This window comes from Haliotis cracherodii, unplaced genomic scaffold (genome assembly GCF_022045235.1).
Source record: "Haliotis cracherodii isolate W230 unplaced genomic scaffold, xgHalCrac1.p SCAF_10, whole genome shotgun sequence".
Lineage (NCBI taxonomy): Eukaryota > Metazoa > Mollusca > Gastropoda > Lepetellida > Haliotidae > Haliotis > Haliotis cracherodii.
In genome coordinates, this window is record NW_027266265.1 from 41,105,026 (window position 1) to 41,123,149 (window position 18,124).

At 41.4% G+C, this 18,124-nt stretch overlaps 1 protein-coding gene across 1 annotated transcript; it reads left to right on the forward strand.

The window, feature by feature from the left end:
• Positions 1-1,484: 1,484 nt before the first annotated feature.
• On the forward strand, positions 1,485-17,286 carry LOC139450640 (pseudouridylate synthase RPUSD2-like). Its single transcript, XM_071232429.1, has 11 exons — positions 1,485-1,911; positions 6,916-7,039; positions 7,980-8,101; positions 8,714-8,814; positions 9,400-9,566; positions 10,559-10,700; positions 12,815-12,951; positions 13,872-13,925; positions 14,323-14,414; positions 15,352-15,750; positions 16,835-17,286. Exons 1-11 carry the CDS (start codon positions 1,597-1,599, stop codon positions 16,898-16,900), a joined length of 1,719 nt encoding a protein of 572 aa, XP_071088530.1. The 5' UTR covers positions 1,485-1,596; the 3' UTR covers positions 16,901-17,286.
• Positions 17,287-18,124: the final 838 nt, after the last annotated feature.

Sequence of the window (18,124 nt, forward strand, 5' to 3'; positions counted from 1 at the left end):
CCTCTGTCAGAGTGAGTGAGTGAGTTTGGTTTTACGCCGCTCTTAGCAATATTCTAGCAATATCATGGCGGGGGACACCAGAAATGGGCTTCACACATTGTACCAGTGTCGGGAATCGAACCCGGGTCTTCGGCGTGACGAGCGAACGCTTTAACCACTAGGCTACCCGACTGCCCCTCTGTTAGAGACATGGAGGCCAAGCTTATGATGCATCAGTAGTTTCAGATGGGGAAAATGTTTAACAGTCACAGTCAAGACTTTGTTGAGGCATAATATAGTGAAATTCAGTTTGGCAACTACAAAACTACCAAATCAAGTTCTTTGAATAACTTGAGGAATAGTTCACATATCACTACAAATTATTATTTAAAAAAATGCTCAAAGAGCTCCATGGATTCAAGAAGAAGCTAATGTTAACAATGGTTAAGGTACAATTTAGCAATTCAATTAAACAATTTAGATTTTTTTTTCAGTGTTCAGAGCAATTTCACCAGGAAAACATGAAGAAAAATGGTCTTGCCTTTACAAGCTGTACACATACTTTGTGAAATGACACATCTTGCATGTGTGCTACCACATACAGCCATCTATGCAAACAAAGCTCATTGTTTCCTGACATCAATATTTTAAATAAAAGGGGCAGGAAGGATGAGGGTCTCTTATGCCCTCAATTGTCAAATCTTAACTGTGGATAACATGGGCACATTGTTATGAAAGTTATCAGATATGTTCTATTAGCTGACAATCTGCCTTATTTCTTTGTAACGATTGCAAGGTTGGACTTCTTAAATGATAAAATAAAACTGAGCTATAAAGGCTTATTTTCGAACTTCAGCATGTTCAACAGACAATCTAAATATGAGTGAGTGAGGTGGGTTTTTATGCCACTTTTAGCCATATTCCAGCAATATCAAGGAGTGGGACACCAGAAATGGGCTTCATAAAAAAGGTTCCCATGTGAGGAATCGAACCCGGGCCTTTCGGCATGACCATGATGACGAGCAGATGCTTTAACCACAAGGCTACCCCACCGCCCCAATCTAAATGTGAACAAGTCTCTCACCCAAAAAGAATCTTTTACTTCTGGTAAAAGTTTGTACTAATTGTATCTACGACTCCATAGAAAATAATCTTTTGTCAAAGACTTCGTCATATTTGCATTGACACTAGAGTAAAAGTCTTCCACAAAATCCCTTAAACATTCTTTGGACATATTTTAGCATTGGCAATTACTGTTGTCACAAGTTCACATGCAGAGGTTGAAATGAACAAAATCACATTTTCATATGAACACATCTGATAATTTTTTTGATGATATATTTTCTAAATGTTTTGTCCTTTCCTTAAATTATGCAGATCCCGTGGGCCAGAAGGTGTCTTTATCATTACCTTGTCCTTTTGCCACAAAAAAACATCGCTTAAATTGCAAAGGGAGATAATAATGCGACAAAAGGCGGTTACCTCCCTTTATCTAAGATGGCGACTTCCATACGAAACCGTGTGTGAATGGTTGTGTTTCTTATTTCAGTCATGACAACTTTCCCGATTAACAAGAAAAAAACGCATGTTCCTATAACTCACTCCCAGAGTTCATGAATGAGGCTGAGAGGTCTCTTCTCGATAGTTGGGCCACATTTACTATCAACTTTTAGTTTTACGAAATTAGGCAACAGTTTGTACAACGGGCACAGAACGGGTGTCCTAAGACTATTCGGCGCCAGAGGATTAACACAGGAGTCGAATAGGAAACAAGAAATGAATGCCGGGGACACAGGGGGCCATTCCGCTTCAGAGCGAGATGGTCACCGACACCATCACGGTCGAGATAAGAATAAAAAGTATAAATTTCAAGACCCGAACCACTCGCTTGAAGAATACAAAGCGACACTGTCGAAAAGAGGATTGAAAAAGGTAAACATGCAAAATTGACTTGCTTGAATGCGGACACGACGCTGTTTCATCTTTTGAAGTCGTATCACGCTTGATCAGATAATTTCTTTTCATCATACTGGCAATGATAATTGTCAAGAATCTTGACAAATTAGGCATCATCACGGGTGCCACCAGCTGTGAGTCAAATAAAGTAGCTATAAACAGGATCTTTATTGACGAGAACCTTGCCTTTAATGGGTGCTATTCAACAGGTGACTGGTGAGGTGAAATGGGGTTCAACGTCACGGTCCACGATTATCTGCATTTATATAGCGACGTGCATGCATGCATTGTGTATGGCAGCTTGTACTAGTCAGGACTAATGCAGATTATATAGTGCTAGCCCACTGAGATATCATGCCACAGTTTAACATGAATACCCCACTCAGACACAGCATACTGACTCCGACCTGATATGTCATTGTTTTAGCCCCTTAATGCCAACAACGAAGTACCATTTTCATAATGTCTTTTGGTATGACAGGGCTGGGGATCAAACCTTTTATTCTCCACTCTCCGGGTGGATGCTCTACCCGTAGGCCACGAAGGAGGTCTCAGGTCAAAGGAGTGTAGGACATTTTCCCATGCAGAAAATTCCCTGCATGGACAAAACCCCACTGGCAATTCCCTCGCATGGACATTTTGCCACATCTAATCATTGCTAATATTAATAGGTAGCTAAGTAACAAGAGACAAGTGACCATATGATGTATTGATAACGCTTTTTGGCACACTCTCTCACTCTCCAATTTCTTCAGTCCTTTCAAACTGTTCATTGAAAAGGGACCGCCTCCGTGGTCTTGTAGAGCGTCTGCCCGGAGAGCGGAAGGTCCGGGGGTTCGATCCCCGGCCGCGTCATACCAAAAGACGTTACAAGATGGTACTTGTTGTTACCCTGTCTGGCGCTCGGCATTAAAGGTCTAAAACAAGGACTGGTCGGCTCGGAGTCAGTACACTGTGTCTGAGTGGGGTATTCATGTTAAACTGCGGCATGATATCTCAGTGTGCTAGCACTATAAATCGGCATCAGTCCGGACTAGTACAAGCAGCCACACACACACGTGCATGCACGTCGCTATATAAGTGCAATAATCTTGGACGCGACGTTAAACCCAATTTCACCTCACCTCATTGAAAAGGTTCACAGGTTATAAGTCTGTTCACTTTTGATTGTGACCCAGTCAGCATGGTCAGATCTGTCACATATATCCCTATTGTGATCATTTGATTTATTTCCAATTTCCTCGGCTAGTTAACATGGTTAGAAACTATTGAAAACATTTGCATGCTCCCTTCATCTCATCCTAGTCCATGCACCCAAAATGTAAAACAACAAGTTGCTGAGACCTGTATGTAATCTGTACATAATGTTCAAATTTCAAATTTCATCAAAGTAATTATAAGATACACAAGCCCATTATTGTAATACTTCTTTGATAAAGTGCTGAGAAAAACAACATGACATGGAAAAAGAACATGGTTTCATCTGCACTTTAAATCTGCAATTGTCTTAAGTGTTCTCAGTTATGGTTGGGTGTGGGGAATTGTCCGATTACTCTTGGGGTAATGGGCAGTGGGGAATTGTCTGTGTAGGTACCCAGCTAACACAAACATGTTATAAAAACATCCCTAAAACATTTTACGAAACGTTCTGGAAATTAAAAAGAAAATGTTTTCTCCACGTGATAATTTATGGTTCCATTTGATTGTAACGTTTCTAAATTGTACGTGAAATATTCCAGAAATACTTTTGGAAACGTTTTATTCATGCGAATTTGTATGGTTCTGGAAACATTTAAGTAACGTTTTCTATGAACATTATATATTATCATGATTATAGATACATCCAACTGAAGAGAAAATATTCCATTTAAGATAACGTTTTATCAGTAGGTGTTTTGTAGAAACATATTTTAATATTCATTCAGAGACAGATAAATTTTTGTGGTAACTATAATAGTATTACAGTATCATGCATCTCATTGAATACATCCCACATTGAATACACCCCAACCCACTTAACAGTCAGTGGCTGAGTGCAGATACAAATCCTTTTAGAGCCACAAAACCCTCAAAAGATACTTAATCTAGTAGCTCATGGTATTTAACAACAGTTTCTGCACTTACATTTGCATCATTCACAGCCCTTGGTCTATTTGGTGTATTCCTCAATATACCTAACATTTCCGTGTGTATCTCCTGGAATACTGTTGTCTCCTTTTGCCCTTGGTTGCAGCGAAAACAACAATGTTCCACATTATAACAAAGTTATAACTTGAACAATAAGCATTATATTGTTACCGGTAATCCAGAGATGAAATATATTATATAGGTTCATAACATTATTTTAATTCTGGAAACCCATTTGTCTAGAAACGCTCCATGCTGTGGCCAGTCTCTGTCATAGATATTTCCAAAATTCAAAATTGCTGTTTTCATGGTTACATCCTAAGGAAGTTAATAAATGTATCAAAAACTCAGAATTTAAACTTTGTCGCCAATGGGCCTTCCCATACACACACAGGCTGACATGGGCTAAATTTCCCACCTCTCACATTATATATGTTATATATATATTTTGTTTATATTGTATATAGTGTCTCATAAGCCAATGTCTGGCTGGACGCACTCCATACACCTTTTGTCTTATGTGCATCGATTTTATATTGTGCGTGTGACACTTTAATAAACTACTACTACTGTTTTTTCATAGTTGTTTACACCAGGGCCTTTATGCATTGTGAACTTCATTTCAATGCCACATTTAATAATGCGACTATTACTAACAATGGATTGCAACGATAGATCATATTTGACAAGAACTTTGTATCAAACAAACCGTGACATTAACATTACAAGGCCGTGAGAAACACCTTGTTGTATTAGCCAACTTAAGTACAACAGTGTTACTCTGTATTTCTACACAATGTGATATGCCACAAGCTGACCTCTGGAAGAGGCTATAAATACAAGTTACGCTCTGCATTCAACACGGCTAAAAGTCATTCATTGCTGATGTGAATTTGATGATTGTTCAAGTACATAAGGGAATATATTTTCTGCATATACACATTAAAATTTTCACTTTGATCATTATATATTGTGTAGGTTGGTGTGCAGTTGTTAGGCTTTCAGGAATGGTATTGCCTAACCTGACGTCTTTTCACGAGACAAGGAATTTTGTCACAACATATTAAAATTGTTTTTGAAACGTTTGCCTGGTATCAGTTTTTACAAACGAATTAAGAACATGTTCAAAACATTTATTTTTGTGATAACTTTTCCAAAACGTTTTAAGACATTTTAATAACTAGTCATGAAAAATAATTAAATGTGAGAGAATGCGTGTTTTACCATAGATCTACATTTATGAACTTCTCCACGGCCTCCCGCACAAAATATGCATTACTAAATGTAATAGCCTGTGACACTGTCTGTGATCAGCAACAAACAAATCATGTGAAGTTTTGTCTGACTCATATCTGCTATATTTTCTTTAGACATTTAGTCTACAGATTAAACTGTTACTGTTGTGAATATGTTCTATTACTGCATTAACAATCCACAGCATTTTGATAAAGGAGTGTGCTAGCTTGGAAACTTGTGTTCAACTATAGGCTGTTGGGGTCGTAATCAGTACTCACTATAATACATGGCAATAACATTTCATGAAAATATGTTCTTGCATAAAATTTCTGCATTGTGTTGAAAACATTGTAATAACATGTTATGAAACAGTATCGTCTATGTTACAGCATGATGTTCTTGAATAACATTTAAAAATCATTTCAATAACATTTCATGAAATAGTTTCTGGCATACCATTTCTGCAACGTGTTGAAAACATTGTAATAACATGTTGTAAAATAGTTTTGCCTATGTTTTAGCATGATGTTCTTGAAAAACATTTTAAAAACATTTCAATTACATTTTGAATAATTATAAGTCATTTACACCTTATTCGGATGATTTTACATATATGTGTACACAATGTATTTAAAACATGATGATAACATTTCATTAAATATGTTCTGGCAAAACATTTCTGCAACGTGTTGAAAACATTGTAATAACATGTTATGAAATAGTTTCGCCTATGTTTGAGCATGATGTTCTTGAATAACATTTTAAAAACATTTCAATAACATTTTGAATAGCTGTAAAACATTTCTAAAATGTTAATAAAAGGTTTTGACAAAAAAAAATTTTTTTTTAAAAATACAATGAAACCTTTTGAAAATGTTATGTGTTAGCTGGGTAGTTACCCTGATCCCTAGTCTATACAGCTATATTTTCTTGCCTAAGGTTGAATGATCATGCACAGGCAAAAAATATAAAGATCTGTTAAGTGGGGGTCCAGGTAATTCCTTGCACAGTATCTGAACTAACTGTTGAACTATGTTCTGCTTGGAATGTTGAAAAAGATACTCAAAGTTCATTGAATTTTGTTAAACATATTTGAGGATGTCGGGGTATTCAGGTAATACCAAGCTGACATTGTTATACAGTACTGTTACGACCTGTCAAACAATAAGTACTGATCACAATATAACCTAGCGTGTTTTCTGCTAGCAGAGAGAACAACATACAGCTTGTAGAAAACCCATGCAGAAACAGACAAGAGCAATCTAGCACATGCACACACCATATCAACATTGCAGCTTGTGGTTACCGTCGAAACATGTAGTGAATGGGTTAGCGCTATGTTATTACCTCAAGTTGTGGTAATAATATTATGACAATTATGTGTATATTAGGGAAGTTATCTGGTAGTACAGCGATATCAACTTTTCAGTCACAAACCTGCGGGAAATATTTTTTTTTTTTTTTTAGAAAAATGTGAGGGTAATTGCCATCACCGTCTGAATAGGATTTATGAAGGTGGTGTTCTCGGCTATGTGATGTAGGGTCATGCTTTCACTGTAGGATCCCATCGCGGTTTATCGCTAAGCATAGCTAACTCATATCAGTCTTTTTTTTCAGTTTGAAAGAATGGAGAGATGGAAGAAACATGATAAGAAGAAGCCAAAGTCTAAAAAGCCTAATGCCCCCGAACCAGGGTTTGCAGCCGATCTGTATGAAGAAACAGACTACTACTATGAGAATGGTACATCTTGCATGGACACAGACATATTGTCCTATCTTGACAAGGCCCAATACTACCAATATTAACAGTTGTTATACTGTCATCATGGTCATGGTGTGGAATGTCATGTACTATCACATGGGCGGATACAGAGTTGGGGTGCGCACCTCCCCTTTTTATTTCGAAAAAAATCTTTATTTCTGTATAAATTACCACCAAAGACAATAAATAGATCTTAATTGTGCATCCCCCCCCTTTTTTCAAAATAGCTGAATCCGCCCATGTATCATGTCACATCGTGATTCTGAAAAGTAGAAGCAAGGATAACATTTGAATGTTTGGCTATGTGACAGAATATTTGGGAAGGGATGCTGATGACATTATGTAACGTTCATTAGATTTTGAAGAAGCGCTTTTAAAAAAACCAATACTATTGGTCACACAAGAATATGCCTGAACAGAAACCATTGGTCCTATGGTAAAATATAAAACAATGCAGGTAGGCTGCCAACTGTTCTGTAATCATGCTAATGTTTGAGTTATCAGTTTGAAAGGTGTGCCCCCTTGCGCAAAGTGAAATACTGTGGTCGACTTAATAAGTGCCCAGGGCGCTCTCAAAATTAGAAATAGGGGGCTCATGTTGGAATATTGTGTACATTGATCAATCGGAAGGGGTGCTAATTGAGATTGTTCACTAGCCAATATATTAGCAAATATCGCCGTGGGCGCTTATTAGAGCGGGGCGCTTATTACGTCGAATACGGTCAGCGCTGCCCATAGGCCCGTGGCAGGTAGATCTCGTGTCGGGCCAGTCAAATTTGTATGGGTCCTTATTGCCTGCAGGAAATTTACTTTACATGTTTTAGTCAGACTGTTGTGAAAACTGTCATCAGTTTATTGTGAAAAATATTCGTTTCTTGCAAGTGTGCTTGTGGTTTACTTGTTTCCTGTGTGTTTATAGGTTTGAGGAAAGTATACCCCTACTATTACACGTTCACCTCATACGTGAAGCAGCGCTGGCTGGGTAGGTCAATCCTGGATGTTATCAAGTCAGAGTTCAAGGCTTATTCAGAAGAGGATTATGTGAGTCTACTTAGCCAGCAGGTAATGCTGGGAAATCACTACATTTGGATGACGTCGTATATCGCAATGTCGATGTATATGTTCTTCTTTAATGTTGATACTGTATCAATACAAATAAAGAATATCGATACTAAATGAATCATAATCTGCTAAAGAAACATTTACGTTTATAAAAAATACCATGGCTAAGAAAAACAATAAAATTTCATCAAATTCAATATTAAACATTTAGTGAGTAATCCTAGTTGATATTTAGCAATAGATTTATTAACTGCGGGTCTGCAGAAGTTCATTTTTAAACTTATTCTATCTCACACTATGCATTGCTTCCTTCCCGTTTTGATCCTGGTGTGGAGATGTTTCCTCTGAAAAGAGTTCCCAGTTTCAATAAAACATTACACCCGAACACATTCCAGAATCACCATGGTTACCACCTAAATAATGGGTCATGCACCACTGCAATCTGGTGCAATCTGTATTTATTTTTTCTTCTGGATGAGATGTGGTTTCCACAAATGTAGATCGATATTTGATTAATAGTAAAGTTAATATATCACTAAGCTTCTGATGTTGGTAAATTTGTTTCACATGTCTCATGTTTCACTTGTGCAGATCAATGCAATTAGCAGTGGTAACCTGACTGTCAATGGAAAAAAGGTACAAGGGGGTCACATTCTACGAGACAGTGAACTAATAGCACATAAGGTCCACAGGTACGTACTATACCTAGTCAACACAACTCACATATAGTAGTAGCCAGACTCTGTATATGGTAGTATCCAGGCTCTGTAGATAGTAGTATTCAGGCTCTGTACATATGGTAGTATCCAGGCTCTGTATAAGGTAGTATCCAGGCTTGGTATATGGTAGTATCTAGGCTCTGTAGATGGTAGTATTCAGGCTCTGTATATGGTAGTATCCAGGCAATGTAGATGGTAATATCCAGGCTCTGTATAAGGTAGTATCCAGGCTCTGTATATGATAGTATCTAGGCTCTGTAGATGGTAGTATCCAGGCTCTGTAGATGGTAGTATCCAGGCTCTGTATATGGTAGTATCCAGGCTCTGTAGATGGTAATATCCAGGCTCTGTATCAGGTAGTATCCAGGCTCTGTATATGGTAGTATCCAGGCTCTGTATAAGGTAGTATCCAGACTCTGTATATGGTAGTATCCAGACTCTGTATATGGTATTATTGGTTCAAATCAACAGTGTTTCTTACCTGCTCAAAGTTGACTCAGTAGACAAATGAAAATCCTGGTTTCTATGTTGTCTCACATGTTGATGCTCCTCCTTCAGACACGAGAACCCTGTTGTGGGCTGTCCTATTGAGGTAATTGCAGAAAATGATGACTTGATCGTCATAAACAAGCCGTCCTCCATTCCATGCCACCCTTGTGGCAAGTACAGACACAACTCGGTCGTCTTTATCCTGGGCCAGCAGCTGGGGTGCTCTAACTTGAGGAGTGAGTATATCAAGGCAAACAGCAAGAGTGCTCTAACTTGAGGAGTGAGTATATCAGGGCTGACCTCAAGCTCTTGACCACATGTGTTGCAGACATCTACCGACTGGACAGACTGACCTCAATCACTTGACCGTGTGTGTTGCAGACATCTACAGGCTGGACAGACTGACCTCAATCACTTGACCTTATGTGTTGCAGACATCTACCGCCTGGACAGACTGACCTCAATCACTTGACCATATGTGTTGCAGACATCTACCGCCTGGACAGACTGACCTCAGTCATTGACAGTGTATGTTGCAGACATCTACTAGCTGGACAGACTGGCCTCAATCACTTGATCGTGTGTGTTGCAGACATCTACCAACTGGACGGACTGACCTCAATCTCTTGACCATATGTGTTGCAGACATCTACCCGCTGGACAGACTGGCCTCAATCACTTGACAGTGTGTGTTGCAGACATCTACCGCCTGGACAGACTGACCTCAATAACTTGACCATATGTGTTGCAGACATCTACCCGCTGGACAGACTGGCCTCAATCACTTGACAGTGTGTGTTGCAGACATCTATTGGCTGGACGGACAGACCTCAATCACTTGACAGTGTGTGTTGCAGACATCTACCGCCTGGACAGACTGACCTCAATAACTTGACCATATGTGTTGCAGACATCTACCAGCTGGACGGACTGATCTAAATCGCTTGACCATATGTGTTGCAGACATCTACCGGCTGGACAGACTGACCTCAATCACTTGACCGTGAGTGTTGCAGACATCTACCGCCTGGACAGACTGACCTCAATGACTTGACCGTGAGTGTCGCAGGCATCTACCGGCTGGACAGACTGACCTTAATCACTTGACCGTATGTGTTGCAGACATCTACTAGCTGGACAGACTGACCTCAATGACTTGACCGTGAGTGTTGCAGACATCTACCGACTGGACAGACTGACCTTAATCACTTGACCGTATGTGTTGCAGACATCTACCGGCTGGACAGACTGACCTCTGGTGTGCTGATAATGGGGAAGACAACGCAGAAGACGAAGGTGTTGGAGGACCAGGTATTGAAGAGAGAAGTACAGAAGGAATATGTCTGTCGAGTGGTTGGCAAGTTTCCTGAGTAGGTGATTCAGTGTTATATCTTAAAAATGTCCCATTAAATACTGAAACAGAAGTTTATGTCACGTTTCCGTCATTTACCATCCATCCCATCCATCCTTCCTTCCTTCCTTCCTTCCTTCCATCCATCCATCCTTCCTTCCTTCCTTCCTTTCTTCCTTCCTTCCATCCATCCTTCCTTCCTTTCATCCATCCTTCCATCCTTCCTTCCTTCCATCCATCCTTCCATCCTTCCTTCCATCCTTCCTTCCTTCCTTCCTTCCATCCTTCCTTCCTTCCATCCTTCCATCCATCCTTCCTTCCTTCCTTCCTTCCTTCCTTCCATCCTTCCTTCCATCCTTCCATCCTTCCTTCCTTCCATCCATCCTTCCTTCCATCCATCCATCCTTCCATCCTTCCTTCCATCCATCCTTCCATCCTTCCTTCCTTCCATCCTTCCTTCCTTCCTTCCATCCTTCCTTCCTTCCTTTCTTCCTTCCATGCTTCCTTCCTTCCATCCATCCTTCCTTCCTTCCTTCCTTCCTTCCTTCCATCCATCCATCCTTCCTTCCTTCCATCCTTCCTTCCTTCCATCCTTCCTTCCTTCCTTCCATCCTTCCATCCTTCCTTCCTTCCTTCCTTCCTTCCATCCTTCCTTCCTTCCATCCATCCTTCCTTCCATCCATCCATCCTTCCATCCTTCCTTCCATCCATCCTTCCATCCTTCCTTCCTTCCATCCATCCTTCCATCCTTCCTTCCATCAAACCTTCCATCCTTCCTTCCTTCCATCCTTCCTTCCTTTCTTCCTTCCATGCTTCCTTCCTTCCATCATCCTTCCTTCCTTCCTTCCATCCATCCTTCCTTCCTTCCATCCATCCATCAGAACTTTTCTGATTAATGCTTGTTCAGTATTTTCTTAAAAACTTCCAAAACTGCTTCCAAAGCAGATTTTTTCATAAAGAATATAGCCGTATGTGAGACTTCATTACTTATGTAAATGTTTAGGTTTCAGAGGGTTTCATGCCCCGTCTATTACATGTTCAATATCTCTGTGTTCATGCTTAATAATCTATACATCTATATATTATGTCGGTATGAAAATACCTGCCGCTAAGCTTCATTTCTCACCATGTATCACCTTCATTATCAATTGCCAGTGTTTTTAATTAAGGTCCCAGCGACCTGTAGGCCAGGCGTTTTATATTTTCGGATTACGGACCCGCCAACTCTAATTTTTGAGAAAATGTTAAAAAAATAATCAGATTTCCATATATTTTTTTCCCCGCCGATAGCGACGTAGTCAGTTATTTTATTTGTTATCATCACCTTTTAATAAGAAACGCATGAATATACCGTTGTAAACTAGTAAAGAGGTACATTATCAATTGTTGTTGATCTCGAAGCCGAACATGAATAGCCTCCCTTGACAATTGTCTGTGTTGTAAGTGGTAGAATTTTTATTGTTACAAGCGGCTTTATCATCACAAATGGTGGTCTTTTGAACACAGAATATGTTCATAAAGTATGCCAGAGGCATTCTGCATTAAAAAAAATGCATCTGGCTCTTTTTTTTTCTTTTTCTTTTTCTCCCTCCTCCAACCCTAGACTTTGAGCTGAAAAATCCATAATCCTAAAAATAAAAAAAAGCCTGGCCTTAGGTTTTTCTGCTGATGAGACTCTAGGTTCTCCCTATTATTCTCCACCTGTGGGAGGGGATATAGGAATAGACCCTGTCCGCCCGACCTCCTGTCAATAACGTGTTGTTTCTGGAACATTCTCAAACTTTGCACAGATATCAGTCTAGCCATGAACTGGTGCCTTTTGCTGTTTAGGAGTTTTCCATGAAAACAAAGTACAATTAGGTTTAAATGAGGGTACAGTTGCTACAGTTGTTTTGGGAGCTGAACTCAAAGACCATTCAATATTTCTTGATCAAATTGTACACTGATATCAGTCTAGTCAGGGACGGCTTTTGCAATCAGGCGCTACACTCCATTGAACATGCCATTGACAGGGGATATGAGTACTAGTATTTCATTCTTTCTGTATCAGTTTATCACAACATTCAAAATGTTCAAAGGAAATATTGATATTAGTTTTGTCTTAAGTTCCTACTTCTGATTGGTTGGTTTCAGTGGGAAGATCGAGTGCCGAGAGCCAATCGGTGTCATCTCCCAGAAGCTGGGGCTGTTCCGAGTCAGACCCGATGGCAAGCCGTGTCACACAACATTTGAGAGGCTCAGTTACAATGGCACATCAAGTGTGGTCAGATGTACGTATAGAACTCTGGGGCACTCAGGGTGGAATTGGCACCCAACACTCTGCTTCTTGTGGTAAGAGGGCAGTCGGGTAGCCTAGTGGTTAAAGCATTCGCTCATTATGCCAAAGACCCAGGTTCAATTCCCCACATGGGTACAATGTGTGAAGCCCATTTCTGGTGTCCCCCGCCGTGATATTGCTGGAATATTGCTAAAAGCGTTGTAAAACTCACTCTTGTTGGAAGAATTTCATAAGGTTGTCCATCTCTGTTGATACGTTGTCCTTGGATCACCTTCACAAGGGATATAATAGCAAGCACTGGTGTGCCTGGCCCATATGTGTTTATAGTCAGGCAGCCCTTGTCCAGCTCGAATATCACAGATTGCAACATTGAACAGTATTTACTTCGTCATTCAAATCCATTAATCTGATAACTTATGTACACACAACTGTTTTCTTCAACATGGAAAGAGATGGCTTGCTCTGCAACAGTAAAGAGTAAGGAGTATTGTTTCTCTGGTTGATGAGTGAGACGAGTGGAGCAAGGAATGAGTACCTAGTAGGATGAGGTGGTAATGTGAGTGTTATCCTACTAGGTTACCTACTGACTCACAGGCAGCTTGGGTGCATTCTCTGGTTAGAATTTTCTGGTTAGAATTGGTCTTCAGAAACCCATGCTTGCCGTAAAAGGCGACAATGCTTGTCGTAAGAAGCGATTATCAAATCGGGTGGTCAGGCTCGCTGACTTGGTTGATGCATGTCATCATATCCTAATTGCGTGGATCATTGCTCATGATGTCAATCACTGGATTGTCTGGTCCACACTCGATTATTAACAGATGGCCATCATATAGCTGGAATATTGCTGAGTGTGGTGTTAAACAACAAACAAACAAACATTAGTGTTATGAGTGTGTCAACTGAATGTTCCAGGTCAGCCTCACACTGGGCGGACCCATCAGATCAGAGTACACCTACAGTTCGAAGGTAGGTCACATGACACATGCAGACAGTGCAGCACGTTAAACTCATGGACAAGGATGGCCCAGTGGTCTAGAGGCATCAATTCTATGTGTTCTATGTGCAGACTTCCTAGATAGGACCCAAAGTGGGTTAAGTTCCAGAGTTGTTGCTGATATCGATCCAAGTTTTGTCAGCAACTTATCTGTGATCATGGGATTCCTCAAGATGGTAAACATCTAGAACCTTCGTCAGTTTGGGCTATTCTGACGCGCTGTGATACAGCAGGTGTTTGACCCTACTCACTCAAAGAATGCAACCTTACTTCCAATAGTTACATTGATTCCTTATGTATTCAGTAGAAGACTTTTGATTTGTATGAGTTGGGAAAACTCTTTTATGTTTACTCTGTTCTCATCTCCAGGTCATCCTATCATAAATGATCCATTCTACAACAGTGAGGCCTGGGGCCCGAACAAGAACAAGGGAGGGGTGATGGAGCGAACAGATCAGGAGGTAGGTTTAGAGAGGTTCCGACAACAGCAAGGCCTGGGGCCCTAACAAGTACAAGGGAGGGGTGATGGAGCGAACACATCAGGATGTATGTATAGGGAGGTCCCTACAACAGCGAGGTCTAGGGCCCTAACAAGTACAAGGGAGGGGTGATGGAGCGAACAGATCAAGAGGTCGGTATAGGGAGGTCCCTACAACAGCGAGGTCTAGGGCCCTAACAAGTACAAGGGAGGGGTGATGGAGCGAACAGATCAAGAGGTCGGTATAGGGAGGTCCCTACAACAGCGAGGTCTAGGGCCCTAACAAGTACAAGGGAGGGGTGATGGAGCGAACAGATCAAGAGGTCGGTATAGGGAGGTCCCTACAACAGCGAGGTCTAGGGCCCTAACAAGTACAAGGGAGGGGTGATGGAGCTAACATATCAGGAGGTAGGTATAGGGAGGTCCCTACAACAGTGAGGCCTGGGGCTCTAACAAGTAAAAGGGAGAGGTGATTGAGCGAACAGATCAGGAGGTAGGTTAAGGGAGGTTCCTACAACAGCGAGGCCTGGGGCCCTAACAAGTACAAGGGAGGGGTGATGGAGTGAACATATCAGGAGGTATGTATAGGGAGCTCCCTACAACAGCAAGGTCTAGGGCCCTAACAAGTCCAAGGGAGGGGTGATGGCGCGAACATATCAGGAGGAAGGAGCTGTTCTCAGTTGCGTCCATTAGCTCCGAGAATCGACTGGTTTTGTTTGAATCCAAGATTAGCCCTGATTTTGAAACATGGTCTGTCAGAACATACCATGATCATGAGTCTTGCTATTGGGGGAAACCAATACGAATCACATCTGCTGTCTTGCAGATAGTTCTAATGAAATACCACAATGAAAGAATAACTAATCATCATTGTGACATGTCAGCAAGAAGTCATGATATGTCTTGCTCAATATCTTCAGGTATCTGATAGAATGCTGGAGCTACACAACATAGGCCATTGGACAGAGGGTGCAAACCCCCTTTTTGACGAGAGACTAAAGGAATTAGCTGAAGCGGCAAAACTTGAAGAAGGGACGGTGGACAGTAGTGACACCGGCAAGTCAGGTACAGAAGGGGCAGGTTGTAGTGGTACAGGAGATGCAGCCAGTAATCAGACTGATGAGAGACAGGCTGTGAGTGGACTCGGTGAGGAACCACCAGTCAAGAGACCAAGAACTGATGAGAACCCTTGTCCTGACATCCCACCCTTTGACAGGGAGAAGTGGATCCCAGATGCAAGTTGTTCTAGTTGTCGGCTGAAGTACGTTGACCCCAGGAAGGAGGAGCTGGTCATGTACCTGCATGCTCTCAAGTACGCTGTAAGTGGTCCCTCTTAGGAATTCTACCAAACACAACATGGCGGTATCTCTTCATGGGAAAACATATTGCTATGACATTGCCAGGATCACTGGATTGTCTGGTCCAGACATGTGCTTCAAACAAAACAAAAAAACGCCTCCGTGGTCTAGTGGTAGAGCATCCGCCCGGAAAGCGGAAGGTCAGGGGTTCCATCCCCGGCCGCGTCATACCTAAAGACGTTAAAAGATGGTAATTGGTGTTACCCGGTCTGGGTCTTAGCATTAAGGGGCTAAAACAAGAACTTGTCGGCTCGGGGTCGGTATACGGTGTCTGAGTGGGATATTCATGTTAAATTGCGGCATGGTATCTCAGTGAGCTAGCACTATATATCGGCATCAGTCTGGACTAGTACAAGCAGCCACACAAACACACACACGTTCATGCACGTCGCTATGTAAGTGCGATAATCTTGGACACTACGTTACACCCCATTTCACCTCACCTCACCTCAAACAAAATGGCAGGGTCCAGTCAGGATATCTGATTGATTTTGTGATCTATTTTGTGATAAAAGGGGTCTTGCCTCACCAAGTGCATCAGATCATTTGAGCAAGTTGATTAAAACATGATAGATTTGGAAAATATCTGTTGACACCCAGTTGACGGTACACATGATTTGTAAGTCCTGAAATCAAACGAAAGTTGCCATGTTGTTTACAAACTGGATACAAATTCTGCAACAGGATTTTTATTGGACTATGCTTAGACTTGTTTGGCCAGCAAGAAATTCCAACTTTTATAGTTAGTTAACTCCCTTGCTTTGGGTAGATGTTCATCCCTTGGTTTTGGTTGAGGGTGGGAAGAAAGAGAAGACTTCTAAAGTGATGGATATGTGTAGCTTTTATTTTCTGGATGATGTTACTGATTTCTATTTTGGGAAGTGTAGATCAACTACAAGTCAGTGCTTTAAATGACATGATGCAAGGATAAATGGAATGTTGTGAAACACCAATTTGAAGTAGCCAGAAATCTTTTGTTTCATGGGACAGTAAACCAAGGAAAGTAGCAGTTCTGACTCAATGCTCCATGTTGTCCATGTTCCAGGGCCCTGACTGGGAATACAGCACACCACTACCAGACTGGGCCAGTGATGACTGGCAGGACCACTGATACCATCGATGTTAGGCTGATGATCTGGATGTGATGTGTCCATGTTCCAGGGCCCTGACTTGGAATACAGCACACCACTACCAGACTTGGCCAGAGATGACTGGCAGGACCACTGATACCATCGATGTTAGGCTGATGATCTGGATGTGATGTGTCCATGTTCCAGGGCCCTGACTTGGAATACAGCACACCACTACCAGACTGGGCCAGAGATGACTGGCAGGACCACTGATACCATCGATGTTAGGCTGATGATCTGGATGTGAAGTGTCCATGTTCCAGGGCCCAGACTGGGAATACAGCACACCAATACCAGACTGGGCCAGAGATGACTGGCAAGACCACTGATACCATCGATGTTAGGCTGATGATCTGGATGTGATGTGTCCATGTTCCAGGGCCCAGACTGGGAATACAGCACACCACTACCAGACTGGGCCAGAGATGACTGGCAGGACCACTGATACCATCGATGTTAGCCTGATGATCTGGATGTGATGTGTCCATGTGTCTGATGTCAGATAGACATGGTGCATGCATCTCCTGTGTCTGATGTCAGATGGAGTGGTGTGTGTGCATCTACATGTGTCTGATGTCAGATGGAGTGGTGTGTGTGCATCTCCTGTGTCTGATGTCAGATGGAGTGGTGTGCGTGTGTGCATCTACATGTGTCAGATGTCAGATGGAGTGATGTGTGTGTGCATCTACATGTGTCTGATGTCAGATGGAGTGGTGTGTGTGCATCTCCTGTGTCTGATGTCAGATGGAGTGGTGTGTGTGCTTCTATATGTGTCTGATGAAATGCATCCACTGATCCACTGTCAATTAGAAGCCCACTGTATTTTTAATATGCATATTTTTATGGAAATGAAAGGACAGAATTACAAAATCTGTTGTTATTTACACCCAAACAATTGCAATACTTATGCCATTGGTAGTCATCCATAACCTGTTAATCTGCTGAAAATGATGTTCTGGACCTCGTGGGAACTGGGGAATGAACTGGAGGCCATACTTTATGATTTTATTACTAAGAATCATACAAACAGAGGGAAAATAAGTAACATCATCTCAGATAAACTATCATGACATATGGCCTTGTTCGGGTTGAGTCTTCAGCACATGCTGTAGCTATATACTGTAGACTCTATGTCTACAGAGTCTACTCTGCATGACATAGAGGTAGAGCGTCATGCAGTGTCAGATCACACACAGTCTACTCTG